Source organism: Colossoma macropomum, unplaced genomic scaffold (genome assembly GCF_904425465.1).
Source record: "Colossoma macropomum unplaced genomic scaffold, Colossoma_macropomum, whole genome shotgun sequence".
NCBI classification, from domain to species: domain Eukaryota; kingdom Metazoa; phylum Chordata; class Actinopteri; order Characiformes; family Serrasalmidae; genus Colossoma; species Colossoma macropomum.
In genome coordinates this window covers 27139820-27159162 of record NW_023494806.1, presented here as the reverse complement: position 1 = coordinate 27159162, position 19343 = coordinate 27139820, and the positions used below count along the sequence as shown (strand labels likewise).

At 38.6% G+C, this 19343-nt stretch overlaps 1 protein-coding gene across 1 annotated transcript; it reads right to left on the bottom strand.

The window, feature by feature from the left end:
• Positions 1-3035: 3035 nt before the first annotated feature.
• Positions 3036-11667, bottom strand: LOC118827258 (gastrula zinc finger protein XlCGF49.1-like). The gene is made up of 2 exons (XM_036598550.1): positions 11584-11667; positions 3036-4461 (listed from the first exon to the last, which is right to left on the bottom strand). The coding sequence occupies exon 2, from the start codon at positions 4335-4337 to the stop codon at positions 3519-3521; it is 819 nt and encodes a 272-aa protein (XP_036454443.1). The 5' UTR covers positions 4338-4461; positions 11584-11667; the 3' UTR covers positions 3036-3518.
• Between the last annotated feature and the right edge of the window lie 7676 nt (positions 11668-19343).

The window sequence follows — 19343 nt, the reverse complement described above, 5'->3', positions numbered from 1 at the left end:
GTATTAACTGTATCATGTGTAGTTACTCAGATCTGCTCACATGCAGCGTGCTTTACTATTAGGTACAGCTTTTAGACCTAAATGTTCTGTTACTAAGTGTAGACTGCAGCCCTCCTGCCTTCCTTAACATGCATCCATTTCTATAACTCTCTATCTGTTGCAGTCCAAAGGGTCAGTGGGCAAGATCAGAGACTGCCATGTCCTGTCCATCCCCCATTTTTAACCATTAGTTTAGACCAGTGTTTGTTTGGAAAGAATACTGAACTCCAGACGTAGAATTAGTGTTACTTCAAAAATTATCTGAACAACTCAAAGGGCAAAATAGGAATTCATTTAAAGATGCTCTTAGCTTACATTGCAGAAAACTGTTGTGAAAAAGAAGCATATGGAACTACATCAATAGTATGCTTGAAGTATATAGAAAACATAAAATTACATTTTATTGCACTTGGTTTATGGTAATAAAATACAGTTAAATATACCTCTAAGTATTTTTGAAAAATAAAGCATTTTACATTAGTACACTGTAAGTAAATTAGTGTATTTAACATACTGAAGCATACTTAAACACAAAGTTATCAAATTAAGTGTCTTATTTAAACGTATCTTTGAAAGCACTGATTTCAAAAGTTTGCTTTAGTACCTTTTAGTTGCAGTATAATTTAAACTAACTAGCAATCAAATCTGGGTAGCAGTTCATCCAAGGGTATATATTTAAAATATGTTCCATGTGTGGTAGAATTTGTGTCTTAGAAATAGAAAAGTATTTGAAGACATTGAGGAGTTTTTTTTCAACATTACTTGTATGTATTGTAAGTATATGTAAGTTTAGTTATTCCAAAAGATTCAAGTGTACATTTATTATGTTTAAGCACACATAAATACATGCCTTATTTGTTGAACATATTTAAGTTTATTTAATGATTTAGTGGGGTTGGTGCGCTGGAGCTTATCCCAGCGGTCATTGGGTGGATGTAAGCATACACCATGGACAGGTCGCCAGTCCATCGCAGGGCAGACACACAGACATATGCATTCACACACACACTCACACATAGAGGCAATTTAGTGTATCCAGTTGGCCTGGCTGCATGTCTTTGGACTGGGGGGAGGAAACTGATGCAGACACAGGGAGATCATGCAAACTACCCTAAGAGATATAAAAAGATGTAAATATACTAACTGATGTAAAACTCTGATGTACCAATGGAAGGGTTTAGTGATCAGAAATTAGAAATAATGGGGGTTGAGTTGCACCAATCCAGATTAAATAAATGTAGAATTAAACTTAATTAACATTAATCCAGGTTTTAAATTTCTGAATTTTAAATTCAGGATTTAGATGAACAGGCTGCCTTTCAGATGAAAAAAGTCGGACATAAAAAAGCATAAAGACAAGCGTGTCGTTAACTGTAGTATTTTTTAATTAAGTGAACATTAAACTTAGTTTTTAAACTTATAGATGTTGTTTTCTTATTTTTCTTTTGCCTACAACTAAAGATGAGATGTACTGTGTGCCTGAAAATGTTTCAGATATTCCTTACATACCTCATTCACCATAATAATAGATTTGATTATACTGTCTATACAATGTAGATTTAAATAATCTGAATCATAAACTTGAAGTTCTTAAATGATTAATTATAATAATAGTTTACTTTTTCAGGCTCTCTACATACGTGCTTATTCACATTTCATATATTCACATTCATCTCTTTAGATCCTTTCGTTTTAGCTCTTCTATATCGAATCTCTTATTATTTATTCTTTTTATTCATTTTCTCCATCTAGTCTATTCAGTATCTTACCTGTGTGCACTCACCAAGACAAATTCCTTGTATGTGTAAAATACTTAGTGAACTAAGTGGTGAGGGAGAGCAAAAGCGAGAGAGAGAGAGAGAGACTGAGAGAGAGAGAGAGAGAGAGAGAGAGATAAAGAAAGATAGATATCAAGAGAGAGAAAGAGAGTTTGTTGTTAACACAGACTTGGTCAAAGTAGTTAGACCTTTATGCAAATTATATGTTTATTAGACAATCTCCATATAGAATTGCATGCACATGTTAAATGAACATTACAAATCAAAACTCTTATAACTTGAGATTGTTTCAGGAACATAAGAGAACACAGTGTCATTTGTGAGATTTAGTCAACAAAGATAGCGTCCATCGTCTGCATCATAACGATGTAAGAAAGAGTCCTTGTACACCCCTATTTGTCAACTTTCACCCAGTTCTACAATGATGAAAATACCCTCTTCCAACTCCTATACCATAGGCTGCCTCCATGTCTGGTAGGATAGAGTGAAGATGGGCATGAATCTCCTTTTCATGTCACAGCACACTTCTCAAGGAACAATCACTTTCCAAGCATCACAAAGAACATCAACATAAGTCCTTCACATATTTGAAACAGTAACGGAAAATTCATGGAAGAGTTGTAGTCTGGCCTGTATGCAACTTTATGCCACGTAGAACAGGCATGCATACACCAGGAGGAGAGGTCATCAGTATATGTCTGAGCTTGTCTTGTAGTCCTTCATACTACTGTCTCTTTTACAAAGCTGTTCAGTTTTGCCCAGCACAAACAAAACTTCGCAGTCTTCAGAGTCATATCTCCTTTGCAGCAGTCCCCAATAAGAATACTCAAAGCATACAGCATACAGAAAACATCTGAAGATTAAAAAGGAAGACAAAGTGGCACTTTCATTGCTAGCATCAACTAGTTAATGCGTAGGACTCAAAGGGGAAAAAGAGGGATTATGTGTTTGTCAAAACATCTATCACTGCAACAGAAACATGATAGTAGATTAGATATGCTAAATTGAAAAGTAAACATATTATTGAATGTTGAGCTTTTTGATAGGTTTCAACATATAGTACAAATTAAACTAATTTTGAGGGAATCTGAAGTACCACACCTGTATGAGCTGCATACACCTGTATGGCCGTATGAGCTGTCAGCTTCATTTGGTGTTCACCACAGTAAATGACATTGTAGCGTGGGGGTGCACAAGGAAGCTTAGACAACTCTAAGCTCATATTCATACCAAAGCTTTATTCTTGGCACACAGAATACAAGAGAGGAAAACTGCTTTTAACTCTAACAGAGGAAACTATGCTCTTTTAGATTTCTAAAATAACTGTACACTCACAGGGAAAATAGCAGGGAAGGTCAACAAAAGTCATACAACACTCACTGATGGTGAACACTGAATCACACTAAGTAACCCACAACAGAACACAATGAAACACAGCCAATACATGAATACATCATCAACTAACAAACAACATTAATAACAACGACAACAAAATATCCATTTTTCAACAAGAAGTGGGGCGTGTGCAGGTGTTATATTGCATGCCACGCCCCTTGAGCTTCCTTTGAAATACAGAACCCATGGAGGACGCTATAATATTTTATTTTATGCTCATGTTTTAGAAATAGGGTTAAACAACATGTGGTTTTTCCCTAAAAACAATTTGAAATCTGGGCTGGAAGCACCATTCTCTGGAGACCTTTACTCCTGGAATGTGTTAAGGTTACACTCATTACTGCCCAGTTCCACCATGCTCTTAGTGCACTTGTGTTTTGTCATAGTTTTTGAATGCCTGAAACTCTTCCCACACTCTGAGCAGTAATAAGGCTTCTCTCCTGTGTGAATGCGCTGGTGTTCTTGAAAACTACTTTGTCGATTAAAACTCTTCCCACAATCTGAGCAGTAATACGGCTTCTCTCCTGTGTGAATGCGCTGGTGTTCCTGGAGATGACCCTGTTGATTAAAACTCTTCCCACACACTGAACAGTGATACGGCTTCTCTCCTGTGTGAATGCGCTGGTGTTGTTGAAGATGACTCTGATGACTAAAACTCTTCCCACATTCTGAGCAGTGATACGGCTTCTCTCCTGTGTGAATGCGCTGGTGTTTTTGGAGATGACTGTGACGATTAAAACTCTTTCCACACTCAAAGCACTGATATGGCTTCTCCCCAGCGTGAATGCGCTGGTGCTCTTGGAGATTACTCTGACGACTAAAACTCTTTCCACACTCTAAGCAGTGATACGGCTTCTCTCCTGTGTGAATGCGGTGGTGTTGTTGGTAATTACTCTGTACAGTAAAACTCTTTCCACACACTGAGCAGTGATAGGGCCTCTCTCCGGTGTGAAAGCGCTGGTGTATTTTGAGATGAGACTGTTGAGAAAAACTCTTTCCACACTCTAAGCAATAGTGAGTTCTCTCCTTGCTGCGTTTCTGTGTTTGTCTATGTGATGTGTTCATGTGGAGGGTACCAGATGATGTTTGCTGAAAACTTAAAGATTCTCTAGACGCCATATTCATTTATATCACCTGCTTCGACAGCTTAACATTCCTCTTAGTGGAATGTCCTGATGTGTTTATGGAAGCACATTTAAGCTGGGTAGGAAAGTGCAGGAGAAGACTTGAAACAGGACATCGTTCATTTCTGGAGAAAGAGAAAAGAAAATCTAAACTCAGTGTGCAATGCAACAAAAGTAGTTTGATTCAAATCATGGATGCTTCACTTATGTCAACTGGCAGAAAGTGTAAAGAAAGAATAAACTTCCATTTGATGTGGAAAAGCCAATCACCCAACTACTCAAAACTCTTCAAACAGACATAGAGACCACTAAAGTTGTGTTGTTATTCTTTAGTCAGAGCCATGCCCACATTGGAAATCCACTTTCTGCTTAGGTTGTCCAATCTTATCCACAAAGGGCCGGTGTAGCTGCAGGTTTTCACTCCAAACAAGTTTGAGCACACCTGTCTCTACTTCTTTAATCAGCTGGTCTTAGTCTTCAAATGTTTCATCAGGTGACCTCCTGCTTTGTTGGAGTAAAAAACCTGCAGACACACAGGCCCTTCGCGAATAAGATCGGACACATCAACAACAACAAGAGAACCTGAAGAGTGTAAAAAAGGTTTGCTGTTTGTGGGAGGTGTTTTTTCTTTACCTTTTTACACAATGTCACCATGATGTGGGTAAATATAAAAGTTATAAGTGCTTCACAGAGACAGTGTAGAATGAGGAACATATTGTAGGTTTCCTCAAATGATTCAGTGTTATTTACTTATTTAGACCTGCTGTGACTCATTTCAGGTTGGAATGTTCTGTAAGGAGGTTGAGATGAGGCTTCATGGAGATTTGGGTTCTGTCTATCCAATTCTGTACAGTACCTTTTTGGCAATCGTGAGTGACATTAATATAAAGGATTTAAGATGGTTGGGTATTGTTAATAAGATGTGATTAAAGGGGAATTAAACTGATTTTTCAATTTGTCTGCATTGTTCAATGGTTGCGATGTAACCAAAGTTATTGGATTACATGTCAAATCATTCACTGTAGAGAAACTTACTGATTTCTTAACAGTGGTGGTAAAAGGAAACAGAGGGCACAAAAATAGCCAATTTATATATGATCCTAAACCACCACTAAACCTACATGTGTACATATATATATATATATTTCTGATGATGGTAAAATAGTAAAAATTTGAAACATAAGTTTTCTTTTTCACAGGGAACTAACATTCATAGAGTACTATTTTGCTTTACGACATCCTGCGTGTTCCTCTCCACCATAAATATTTAAAAAATGCTTTAAGCCAAAATCTATTTGCAAAACTATTGTAAAACAATGTTTCAGACATCAGGCAGCATATACATAACCATTTCATGTAATACATTTCTAACGTATACGTAATACTTTGGCAGCCAACCAATCAACCCATTTCAAAATTGTCAAGCAATTTTTCTTAGTCTGTCTCACAAAAAGCAACACGCTTTGACCCAACTTTGCTGCTGATACTACATGAACGCAATTTGGATCATGGGTAACAAGAGGAAAGGGAGATAGCAAGAAAGTGAGCAGAAAAAAAAGAGAAGAATGAAAAAGTCAGGTCAGACATTCTTCTTCTCTGCTCATTGTTAGACTTTATGTAGTCTATTAGTTTGGTTGTTATAAATGTGAGATGCCAGTGAGCTCGTTACATATTGTACTTAATACAGCACCCAAAATATGAGCCTGTTTGCACTTTGCATTAACATGTGTTTTGTGGTCAAAGCATATCTGGATAAACTTTGGCTAGATTCCATTCACACTTTTCACTAAAATCCGCCCCCACTATGACCATATAAGATCTTACTGTACTTTTTTCCACAGAAAAAGCACATACGCTGATGGGCAGATGCATTTCTGCTTACATAACTGTATACAAATAACAAAAACGCATTCCATTACACAAAATGCGGTCAAGATCCGTCTTTGACCATGTCTGAATGTGGTTTGAGTGATCTGATTATAATCAAATCACAATGCGTCCTGGGGGTGTTTACACCTGGCTTTTCATGCAATGACGTACATTTGAAATGTTATGTGATGACCGAAAACAAATGTTAATGCAAGGTGTTAATGGGCTCTTAGCTACTACATGTAACGAGCAGAGATGTCCTGACTAAAGTTAGCTTTCTCTAAGAAGGATGTTTCCATTTCTGTGCAATTCATGGTCATTGAACTTGTTCAATCTTGGCAAAATACTGTCAGATGAAATGGCTTTATAATGGGGAAATGCAAGTTGGTAACTTTCAAAAAATGTTGTTCAAGTAAAAGATGTTATTCAAGTCTAGCTTGCATCTATGTTTTCAAAGCATGTTTAATTTTGACTTCTTTTGTCAATAATTATGATTTTGTAACTGTTTACAAAATCACTACCCCTCCCTGCCCCCACTCAACATATACTGCTCTGTGGTTTTCACTGTGGAGTTCCTCAAAACAGCCATATCCAGAAACCTGAAGAACATGGTCTCCATAGCCAAGAAAATCTTCCTGAGACAGCTGAAATCTAACATGTCGCAGAGCCTGATGATCCAGTTCTGCACAGCAATCATCGAATCCATTCTCACATCATCCATAACCACCTGGTTTGGTTCCATCTTACAAGAATGAGCCAGACCCCAGTGAGTAATTGGAACGGTGGAGAAGATGATTAGATGTAGTCTGCCAATGCTGCAGGACACCTACAATGGCAGAGTGGTGGAGCATGCTGGCAAAATAACAGCTCATCCTGAACATTAGCTCTTCCAGCCACTCCCCTCTGGTCAAAAATTCAAGGCCATTGAAATCAGCACAACCAGACATGCCAACAGCTTTATTTCCAGAAATGTAGTGCTCATTAACCACATTAGACACCTCACACTTTGAACTGAACCTAATTTGCCTCCTTTAGTGTATTACTATATAACTCCTGTATAAAAATGCTTATTTGCACAACTGTACAAATGTTAATTTTTTACAGATGTTCATATCATTTTGGAATGTTCTGTATATAATTATTATTATATGTCTGCTCAGACTTGCATATGTATAGATATTCATATCTGCATATGTATAGATATTCACATATTCATATCAGCTCTTTATTATTCTTTCTTATTCTTTATTCTACAACCCCAATTCCAAAAAACTTGCCATCAAGTTCTAAATGAGTTACAATTTTTAATGAAATGGTAAAATGTCTCACTTTCAACATTTAATATGTGTTCTCTGTTCTACTGTGAATAAAATATGAGTTTATGAGATTTGCAAATCATTCCATTCTTTTTTTATTTATCTTTATTTACATTTTATGCAGCGTCCCAACTTTTTTGGAATTGGGGATGTACTTATTGTATTACTATTTTTTTTCCCATGGCAAGCTGTAGTGCAAATGAAGCCAAAAGCCATAGAACAGATCGAAATCATTGTCTACTATGTGCAGTATTTAATCATATTTTTTGGGAAACAGACTGAATAGGGATCCTTTGTCAGCTTGTCTGCACACAATTTCCCTATCAATGAGCCATCATTTCCTTTAAAACATGCTGAATTGCCATGGAAATAATGGAAAATCCAATGTTCAGATAAACAGTGCCATACTTGTAAATAAAGCGCCTGGTGTTATTAATATTTGTCTGTAGCCATACAACAATACTGTTCTACAGCAATAGAGTTCCATTGCTTCAAATTTTTAATTTTGTGTAGAAGAACTAGTTTGAATGATGATGGTCAGCACAAAATCACAGTCAGGAGATTATGCAAAAATTGCGAGAGATCATGCCTGGACGAGAGTTCTCTGACCATAAAGGGACATTCTTATACATATATAAATCCAAAATTTACTACCTTAAAATGAATTAAGCTAGCCTAATTTAAAGATATAAGACTGATTCTGTTTTTAAAATAGCCATTTTGCATGCCAGCCCATCCTCCGCCCCCTCCTGCTGCTGCAACAGCCCTGTTGACAACTTTGAATATGTTTTTCTTTTTTTTTTTTCTTTAACTCTCTCTTACATACTAGACTCCCTTCATTGTTAACTTGATTGGCTATTTAGTTATCCAATGTCATATCTGTACTACAGTATTTTCAGTCCTGGTATTAAAATCTTACAGTTACAAGCTACAGCTAATTCCCATCACAATTCAGTTATGTTATCTGCTCGAGTTTTGCCAGTTTATTTAGGCCCGTTTTAATTCTCTTTTAACTTACCCGTGCCTACTTTGACTAACAACTTGGTTGTGCTTGACACCTACATTACACAAGTGGCCAACTCACTACAGAAAGGGAGGAGGCGACAGTGAGTAGCGGATTATTCAAATGGCACACACTTGCTCTCGGCCTCAGTGAGCTAATTGGCTAACTTCGCAATGAAAAATGTTCAAAAGTTTGAGCACAATGTACTTAATGCATGCAAGTAATTGCTTTGTCTGGCTATAAACTTGGAGTAGAACCATGGTTTATTGTCTTTATTTTTGCTCTTGTTAACCGTGTAGCCTTTAGTATGCTAACAAGCCAGCTAGCTGTGTACAGTGATGAAGTTGTATCAGCAGTCATGTAATCAGGTTATGTTTTGGAAATGATAAGCATTTTGAAGTAGTTTATTGCTGTGGTTTATAAACAGCTTTATTCTATATTTTGTTTAAGAACATATTTCTTATACCTAGGAATAACACTTCTTTGGCTTTTGTGTCTCTATGAGGCCTGTGACATGTTCCTTGTGAAGGATGCTGTGACATAACATAAGGACTTGTATATGCCTATCTCCAATCTATCCTACCAAACACACCAGCAGCCTGAACTGCAAATTGAAATTAGCCTGCAATACCCTTCTTTTTCAAGTTCAGCTTACTCTTGAGTTAGTTAAGTTGGATCAAATATTCTTCTTTGTGTAATATATCAGCATCAATTAAAACCAGTCCATTATATAAAATGTTTGTAAAAATGACTGTTTTTCGTATGGTAACAAATAAAACGCTTAGATAAGACTGAAGTCACCCATTTCTGAGGACTTCTAACAGCTTAATGCATATTTACCATTCTGTTAGCATTCATGGGTGACTCTGGCTGACGTCATTAAGATAAGCATGAGGGACTCTGTCTTTGTTGACTGAATCTCACCAATGACACCGTTTTCAGTTTTGTTTCTGAGCCCTTCCAAGTCTGCATTATAATAGCTTAGGTTTGTACATGTAGAGTATGTCTAATTTACATATAATTTGCATAAAGCTATAGCTGCTTTGACCAAGTCTCTGTTAGGTGGGGATAACACCTGCGGGTGCTCTCACCCCCACCACTTCTTTCTCTTGATGGAAAAGACTGAATAAAACATTCCCTGATCAGTAATCAATAAACTAAATATTGGCTGACTAGAGAGCCCTCCTAGTAAGGTAATATAGGGAAGCACACTATGGACTGTATGCAGCAGACTCTCTAACAGGGAAAGAGTTTCTGCGCCCACAGAAGGGAGCTGTACCAGATGACAGTTTAAGTTATAGCTGAGGTACACTCTTGTACATATATGGAGGGTTGTGTGAGATGGCCCTATGGAGAGCTGCGCAAGAGGGCCCCCTGTAAGGAGAGAACAATCTGGTAAGAGTCAGACCAGAGTGGGTTTTAAAACATATGCATTTGGGTTTAAAGGTTACCAAAAAAGGTGTAAAGTTTGGACATCATGGGGACTTAAATGGTATGGAATTGTGTAAATGGGGTGGGGAGATTACTTCATCACCCCAGAGGGGAATAAAAAGGGATGTTTTGAGATGTTCTTTGCATTGTGGTTGACCGGGAATCATCTTGCCATTTGCTGCTCAATAAAGCGAAGGCCTTTTCCTTCCTTTCACAAGAACTCAGCAGCTGAAGTCTTTTTTCATTCCTTTTTATCCTGTTTCATTTTTGTTGAAATTCTTTGATTCTTCTAATTCTTTTTGAAGATATTAGATTACAGACAGTTATTAGGGCAAATAGTATACATAATATTAGAGTTACTTCTAAATGTCCAGACCCTGGGCAAAAAGAGATCTTGGTTGCGACTCTCTCTCTCTCTCTCAGTTTTAGCCTGATGATTTTCTTTAAGCTTTTGTCTTAGTTAAGCCTTTGCGTTCAAGGTTATGTGTGTTTGTGCGAACATGCTGACCTGCTGAAATTATTTTTCTCTATTTTAGGCATTCTTTTAATGTTTCCTTTTTCATGTTTTTATGGTCTTCTCTTTTTAGTTTTGGGGTATATCACATCACAGAAATTATGAATATATGTTTTCATACATTCCTAAATTTTTATCTTAGTTATGCTGTGTTAAATTACCAAAAAGGGACTATTCAGCCACCATAGCACCCCCACCCAGACAAGACAAGCTCCTAGGAAGTACTTCATCTTATTTTAGAACAAACTACTATTTTTTTCATCACATGTGCACATATATTATTCCCATCTTGGATGACATCAGCAAATCAGTCAATATTTCTGCACTTACTAAAGCATGTTCAATATTTTTTATAAGACCTGTGTTCACAAACTGTCAATGGAGCAGACAGTAATGCACATAAAGGACTTATGTTCACAGTTTGTTCAAAAATGAAGATAACATTAGTGCACAAAAGAACAGAAACACATGAGATAACCCAATATTTACAAAGCTTGTTTGGCTGGAAAACAAACAAAAAAAAATCATTTTCATCCACTAGAAATAACAGCATTATGCCAGACATATTTGGGAAAACTTTTTCAACCAAATTATTGGTGTCGGAAACTGGGAAATGACAGTTTTCTCACTTGTAAACTGCGCTCGAACAGATTTAGGCTACAGTGAGTAAACACAGGATTCTAGGAGACACAAACAAGTAGACACACGATGTGACGTATAACTCGACCTTGAACCTTTAACACGAGTGAAAAACGGTAAACTTAAAAGTGAATGTAAAAAAACTGACTCGCTTCTATTAGATCTGTGTGCTTTTATACATAAAAGGCGGGACCCGTATGGTCCAGATCTCCACGCTTTCTTTTTTACGGTGACGTTCTCTATGAACAACAAGCATCGCCTTGTTTACTAGTTAACCATCTGGTACATACAGCCTTCTGATGAGCACTTATGTAGCATAACATCACTCAGCCACGTCTGAGTGAAGCTGCTTCTGTGTTGGCGAATCTATTTTAAACCCATCAAATCTTATTTTCAAAACTCAAATGTGTCTCCAGCTGTTTGTCTGAGAGTGAATGAAGAACAGTGAGTGTTAAAGTGTCGGACAGCTTCCTACCTTCAACAGTTCAGCTCTTGTTTCTGATCCTCTATATTACTCACTGTATGAGCGCGGAGGCGTGGTCTACTGACCACAACACAATCTTCTGCTTCTCCGCTTTAGTGCAGTTGGAGAAAGTTATGCAGAATTAGCGCCACCGCCTGGCCTGAGGCGGCTTCACGCTGGAACCACGAGATCACGGAACCAGGCGGAACGGTCGTTATTGTAAATCCCACCCGTATTGAGTCTGACTGGGTAATAGCAAGTGTTCAACTTTGGGCTAAAAATTGGAGGCCTTGAAAGGGGGCCTGTTTAGTAACTACAACACAGGTTTTGGAGAAAATAAAAAAATGCAATAGCTTTAATGGTTAATTAAAGGTCCCGTAAGCAATTTTAATCTAATACACTTTTTGTCAAATTTAGCAAATATCCCTCACGGTCTGTTAGCTGTCTGTTCTACGTGCACGCTGGAAAAAATCCAGTGTTGGTACACAGCTCTGGGAAATAAACAAACTGTCTCGGACTGAGCCACACAACACCATTGCAGCCAATCACAGCAACATGGGGCGTTCAAGCTCGTGCTCGTGCACAGGACAGGGGGATGAGGAGGGGCTAAGTACCGAAGTCCACACATTCTCAAGAAGGAGAGATGGCTAAGAAACAGCTAAAGAGGAGAAGATCTGATGAACAACAACTGAGAAAGAAATACCTAGATCAGGCATGGGTGAAGAGTTGTGTTTACATCAGTGAGGCATTTCAACGGTGGAGAGAGCTGAACGAGGCTGAAGTTGCTTCCTATCTGCCAGCTTCTTGTTCAAATTCTGTCTTAAATAGTGAAGCAATTCAAACAAGATAATGGCGAAAAAGAAGCTAATTTCAGCTTCATCAAAAGTTGAAAGGCATAAAAAAGATGAGGAGATTCCTCTGTTTCTGCATGTCAGGTTGATATTAACTTATTTTTGCTGTTTTCTAGAAACAAAATTGGTAATTTCAAAAATGTCTGTGTACAGTACATGTATAACACTCCAGTAGACTTACTGGAGAATTAAAATCAGGTACTGAACTAGACTTTAAGCTCATGCTGTAATTAGAGTAGGCCATATTAGCCTTACAGCTAGGCCTTGGGCTTATCATGTAGTTAGAGTGATAAATAGTAGACTTAGAGCTAAGCCTTTGGTTTATAGTGAAGTTGGAGAATGTCAGAGTAGGTATATGGCTAGGCCTTAGGCTTAAGATGAAGTCAGAGTAAGCAAAAGAAGGCTTTCAGCTAGACCACATGCCTTTATTGTAGCGAAATCAGTAACAGACGTTTTAGAGCAAGGCCTTGGGTTTATGAGGAAGTTAGAGTAAAGCATAAACCAAAGGCCTAGCTCTATAGCTCCTGTTACTTACTCTGTTTGCATTATAGGTCTTAGGCTATCAGAAGCTAGAGTAAGCAAAGGTAGCCTTCCAGGTAGGCCACAGGCTTATCATATAGACAGCCTGAGGGTTGGACAAGGCCTTAGTCTTCTGAAGAAGTAAGAGGAGCATATGAGCTTTCCAGCTAGGCCTCAGGCTTAATATATAGATAGAGTAAGTGATAGAAGATTCACAGCCTTTTTCCTAGGATTGTGGTGAAGTTAGAGTGAGTAACAGTAGCTATTGAGCTGCAGTTAAAGAATGTCAAGGTAAGCTTAGGACAGGCCCTCAACTTGTGATGGAGTAAGAGTGAGTGAACTGAGATCTGAGCTCCATTAGACTTATGTTGAAGCTGAAGAATTAAAATCAGGTACAAAGCTAGTCTTTGATTTAGCCTAAACTAATACTCAGACTAAATCATAAGTCTATGGTCTAGCTCCAATCCAACTTATACTCATTCTAAATATGTCACAAGCTTAATGACTTTCCAAATACCTCCCTTCACTTGCCCTCCCCTCATCAGACACATCTTTCCCAAAACCTTGTGTGACATGAATCACAGTTTAGGCCCAAGGCAACAGCAACAGCCAATGTTTTTGCCCTGAATCTACTTTCACTTTATCTAACTTTACCATAAACCATAAGCTGTAAATGTACTATTACTTACATTAACTACATGCTATGCCAGAGGCCTAGCTGTAAGGAAATTTTACTCTAACTACAGCATGAGCTTAAATTAGGCTCAGAAAGAGGTTAGGTTTAATTTTCTAGCAGGGTTAGAATGAGCTTGGGGTATTTCCTACTAGGGTTACAGAGTAGTTAGGGTAAATCTAATTAGGGACAGAAGACGCTTAGGGTTATTTCCCAATATGGTTATGGAGAAGTTAGGGTAAAGCTAAGGAGGTTTAGAAGAGGCTTGGGGTAATTTCCCATTAGGCTTAAAGAAAAGTTGGTGTAAAGCTAATTGGGGTTGGAAATATCGTGGAATTATTTCCCACTAGGGTTATGAAGAAGTTAGAGTAAAGCCAATTATAGATAGACAGAGCTTGAGGTTATTTCACAGTAGCGTCACAGAGAAGTTAGGGTACATCTAATTAGGATTAGATGAAGCTTGAGGTTGTTTCCCATTTTGCTTAAGGAGCCCAAAGCTGCGAAAAGGCCACCCCCAAGAAGTAAATGTGCTGTTTACTTTCATGTCCCTGTTTCCCAGACTCAAAAACGGCTCTTCTAAGAGCCATTCGCATTTTCTACTCAAAGAGCTTGATTTTTCTTCGCGCTGGTCATTACTAGACAGAAGTGATATTATAAAAGAAAAAGCACCAGGCTCGGCATAATGATCCAGTTACCATTAGGAAAACATGGACGTACATACATTTCTTTCTTGCCTTCTTTGTTTTGATATCTCTCTCTTTGTTTCTTTGTCTCTCTCTCTCTCTTTCTCTCTCTTGTTGTTTATTAAGTAGCGATGATGTGAAAATGCTGAAGAAGTCTCCGCTGACACCGCATTACTTGCATAAGATGTTTATTACAAAGTAAAATGGTATCATATCAAGCACTATAAAGTACCTGAGAGAGGATCCGTGCCAATTGTGCCCCCTCCAGAACAGAATATCCAACTGTTTATATAGGGTGCTTGTTGTTGAAAAAGCAAACTGAACATATGGCCCTTTTTAAATTGATCTCATCTATGTGGAACTAAGAGATAGACCTTTGGACCAGGGGGCCTTTTGTACCAGGGGGGCCCTTAACGTAAACATTTCAAATCCTGCAGGACAGATAACACAGAGGACTTCAGACCTCAGCTTATACTTATAGAAGTTTACGAGTGTTTTTACCTTCTTTTATAAAACTATTCTTCTAAATACACCTCACTCTCACTCTCACACACACACACACACACAGGCTGCAGCACAACGGGGTGGGGGAGAAGCGGGATGCTTGGAGAAGAGCGGTGGGCGGACCCTAGAGTTGAACGGTGCTAATGCGATTGGATGTTGGAGGCCGTCACATTTTAGCCAATAGAAACCCAGTCGCTCTCATAAGAAGGGCATTCAGACACTACAAACTTTTACTGCAAGTTAGTTTGTTGAAGTCTACAGAAGTGCATGAGGAGTGGATGAGGCCAAGCCCAGGAGGAGGAGGAGGAGGAGGAGGAGGAGGAGGAGACCACCTCCACATCCAGCTCCACATCCAGCAGCGACACCACCAGCAGCAGTAGTGCCAGTAGAATTATTATGAGCGATTGTTATTTTAAAAATCTGAAAATGAGAATCATTAATGTGTATACTCCTCCTGACAGGGCGGGGAAAATGAGGATTTTTAATAAGCTGTATGAACTACTGTGTGTTGGTTTCCATGTAGTGCTCTGTGGTGATTTTAACACCATCACAGACATCAGAGACAGAATCCCAATGAAAAACATGGAGCTCACCAGAGAGGAGAAACTGCTCAAATCAGTCTGTGTGATGTGCAACATGAAAAACACGTTTAGAGAAAAATTTCCAAATGATCTCAGCTTCACACGCATCAGTAACACAGTGAAAACACACATTGACCGGATTTATGTAAACAGTTCATTAGAAACAAGAGTCATCAGCTACAAGACTGAATACCTGGTGGAGTCAGATCATTTGGGAGTGAATGTAAAAATGAATCTGGGTGTTGTTGAAGACAGAGGCTACTGGAAACTCAACACACAGTGTCTAAAACAGAGTAATGTGCTTTTAGAATTAGTTAATGAGGTGGAGAGAATAAAGAGCTTGAAGGTTTTAACTAGATCTGATACAGAATGGTGGCATGTTTTTAAAGAGCAAATATAGGTCTTTTTTAAACGTAAATGTAAAGAACTTCACCAGCAGAGAAATGAGTGCTATAATAAATTAATGTGTGAGTATGTCGACGTCCAGACGACCCCCAGCAGAAGTTTAGATGAAGAATATAGATTGTCTGAAATTAAATTGCAGTTAGAAAAATTAAACAACAAAATGTTTTTAAATACACAATTTCAAGCAGGTTTTGGTTGGAACTTTGATGGGAAATGTGCGAGATGTGATAAAACAACTAAAAAACGGAGGGACAATAAACGGATTGGGGAAATAAATAATGAGAATGGCGACATTGTCGAAAATTAATATAATAAAAGAAAAATTATAAGACAGAAATGTGAGAATGATTATAAAAGAGTGAAAATCGCTGAAAATAGACTTACACATTTTTTAGACTCATGTCCAACATTACAGGGGGAAAATATGAAGGTTTTAGAAGAACCAGTAAAGAAGGAGGAAGTGCTGAAAACCATTCATGAGCAGAACATGGGTAAAAGTCCAGGTCCTGATGGTTTGCCAGCTGAATTTTATAAATCTGGTCCAGATGTTCTTGCCGACCTCTTGGTATCTGTTTACAATGACGGATTAGAAAATGAAGCTTTACATGACTCCTTTTATCACTGTGTAATTTCATTAATCTTTAAAAAGGGGGATCGCACTGATCTGGACAACTGGAGACAAATAAGTTTAATGAATACAGATTATAAAATCTTGGCTAATGAATGAAATGATTGAGATTGAGCAATCATGCAATAAAAGGGAGATACATGTGGGATAATCTGTGTGCGATTAGAGACATAATCACTACCAAGAGAGATCAGAACTTTTATATTGTTGGACTAGATCAGAAAAAGGCTTATGATTTCCTCTCTAGAGATTATCTATGGATTGTTTTAAAACACTACGGTTTCCCGGAGAAGTTTATTAATATGATAAAGTTGTTATTAATGTAGATTAATGTAAACGGGATTTTAACTAAGGATTTTAAAATAGATAGAGGAGTGAAGCAGGGGTGTCCTTTAAGCTCTGCTCTGTATGTGATCGCTATCAGCTCCCTGCTGCACAAAATTAAACACAAGCCCAGGCTGCAGGGAGTCCAGCTCTCAACCGCAAAGCCACTGAAAATCTCTGCCTATGCAGATGACGTCACAGTCTTTGTTAGAAATCAGGCTGAGTTAGACGTCATCAGAGAACATTTTAATACTTATGAAGCAGTAGCTGGGGCAAAGTTAAACAACAGCAAGAGTGAGGCTGTGTGGATAGGAGAGGGAGATCCTGCTATGATAAATCTAGCTGTTAAAGAAGAGATTAAAATCCTAGGATTAACGATTTTACACAGAAAGTGCAGCGAAACAAATTGGGAGAAAAAAGAACAGGAAATTAAGACAGAATTAGAAAAATGGAAAATCTTAAATTATAAGAGTAGGATTCAAGTAATTAAGATGTTTGTTTTATCTAAGTTGTTGTTTTTAGCTACTATTTTCCCTCCAGACGATAAATGTGTGATGAGATTAAACAAATTGTGTGTTCGTTTTATTTGGGGAAGCAACAGAGAAGTTACCAAGCGGGAGGTCTTATATAAACCCAGAGAGAAAGGAGGCCTCGGTGCGGTGGAGCTGGGGAGAAAATTAAAAATAGCCTTTTGTAAAAATGTAGCTCAAGCCATGAGCAGAAACTCAGAATGGATAGGGAACAAAAAGTCTTGGGAGAAGAAAAAGGGCAAGGCGAGGCAAAACACTCCTTCTTTTAAGTTAGTTTATGGTTATTTTATATCGAAATATGAACAATTAAATATTGATTGGAGGAATTCCCCAAATAAAACGATCTATAAAATCATACAGGACAGTGATTATGGAGAGATGTTCAATTACAAGCATTTAGCACACACTGAAGGGCAAATTTGTGTGAAAAACATTTTATCGAAACACCTCTCTGAGAATGTAAGAGACGTGATATGGCAGGTGACAGTTGGCAGACTGCCAGTCAGAGGTATAATTAAATGGAGCTGATATGTCACAAATAAAACGTGTCCTATGACTGATTGTAATGAAGATGAAACTATTGAACATCTCTTCATTCACTGTCCAAGAACAAAAGATATCTGGAGGAAATTAATGCACGTTGGGCTGAATTTTAATATCAATGTGAAACGTGTGATGTATGAGATTTTTAATGAAACTTTTTCCAAAAGTGTTTTAGAATTTTATTGGTTCATTGTTTGTAATGTTAATTCTAAGATCTGGAAGACGTGCTGTAAAATCATAGAACAATGTGAAATACCTACAGAAACTGTTTTTAAACAAATACTGTGTGAGATCAAAAGACTGCGAACAACAGATACTCGAGGGAAGAAAAAGTTCCCCTGGACTCTGCTGGACTTTTAATCAATGCTCGGCGGTAAGGCTAGGGCCAAGGCCAAGACTCACTCCTCTCGCGCTGGGCTCCAGGTTCCTGTAGGCCGTGTTCACAGGCTTCTGCGCAAAGGCAGCTATGCTGAACGCGTCGGCGCCGGCGCGCCCGTCTATTTGGCACCCTTGTTGGAGTATCTGACCGCTGAGATCCTGGAGTTGGCCGGCAACGCCGCTCGCGACAACAAGAAGACGCGTATTATTTCTCGTCACTTACAGCTGGCTGTTCGTAACGACGAGGAGCTGAACAAACTGCTCGGAGGAGTGACCATCCGCATGAACAGCCGTCCAATGGGAGGCGGGCACATTCAAGACGCCCAATGAGCGGCGAGCAGCTCAAATGCTTAAAAAAGCTGAGGCATGTGAGTGAGCTCATTCTCTTTTACCGCCCGCAAATCTACCGGTGGTAAGGCCCCGAGGAAGCAGCTGGCTACCAAGGCTGGTGCGTGAGATCGCTCAGAATTTCAAGACCGATCTCCGCTTCCAGAGCTCTGCCGTCATGGCCCTGCAGGAGGCTAGCGAGGCGTACTTGGTGGGTCTGTTCGAGGACACTAACCTGTGCGCTATCCACGCCAAGAGAGTCACCATCATGCCTAAGGACATCCAGTTGGCCCGCCGTATCCGCGGAGAGCGCGCTTAAATTAATTGGAGTGCTCCCAAGTTGTACCAGAACACCCAAAAGGCTCTTTTAAGAGCCACCTAATTGTTGCAGTCCAAAAGAGCAGGTGTCCTAGCAAGCTCTACAAGGAGCGCGCGAGCGTGTGTATGAAAGCGAGCATCTCCTTGTGTAGTCCTGTTGCACGCTTAGCTCAGCTGCTGAGATATTTATTCTGTGTTTGAGCAGTGTCTAGTACACTAAGGTAGTTTCGGATAAACAAAATACTGTTTTTTGTGATAATGAGTAATTGTATAATAACAGCACCAAATAATATTAGTTTGTAAAGTATTAATTTGCTGAGGGCGTTTTGTCATCGATAATGCTTGGATTCAATCGTGTGGTCAAGATGTGAACCTGCAAGTAGTAGAATAAGAGACATTTTAGTATGCTGAAATGTGTTACTTATTGACTTCTTGAATTACTGTTTGTGAGGCTGCGGAAATAAAATGGGAAAATAAATTAAGATGAATTGTATTGCAATTGACGCAT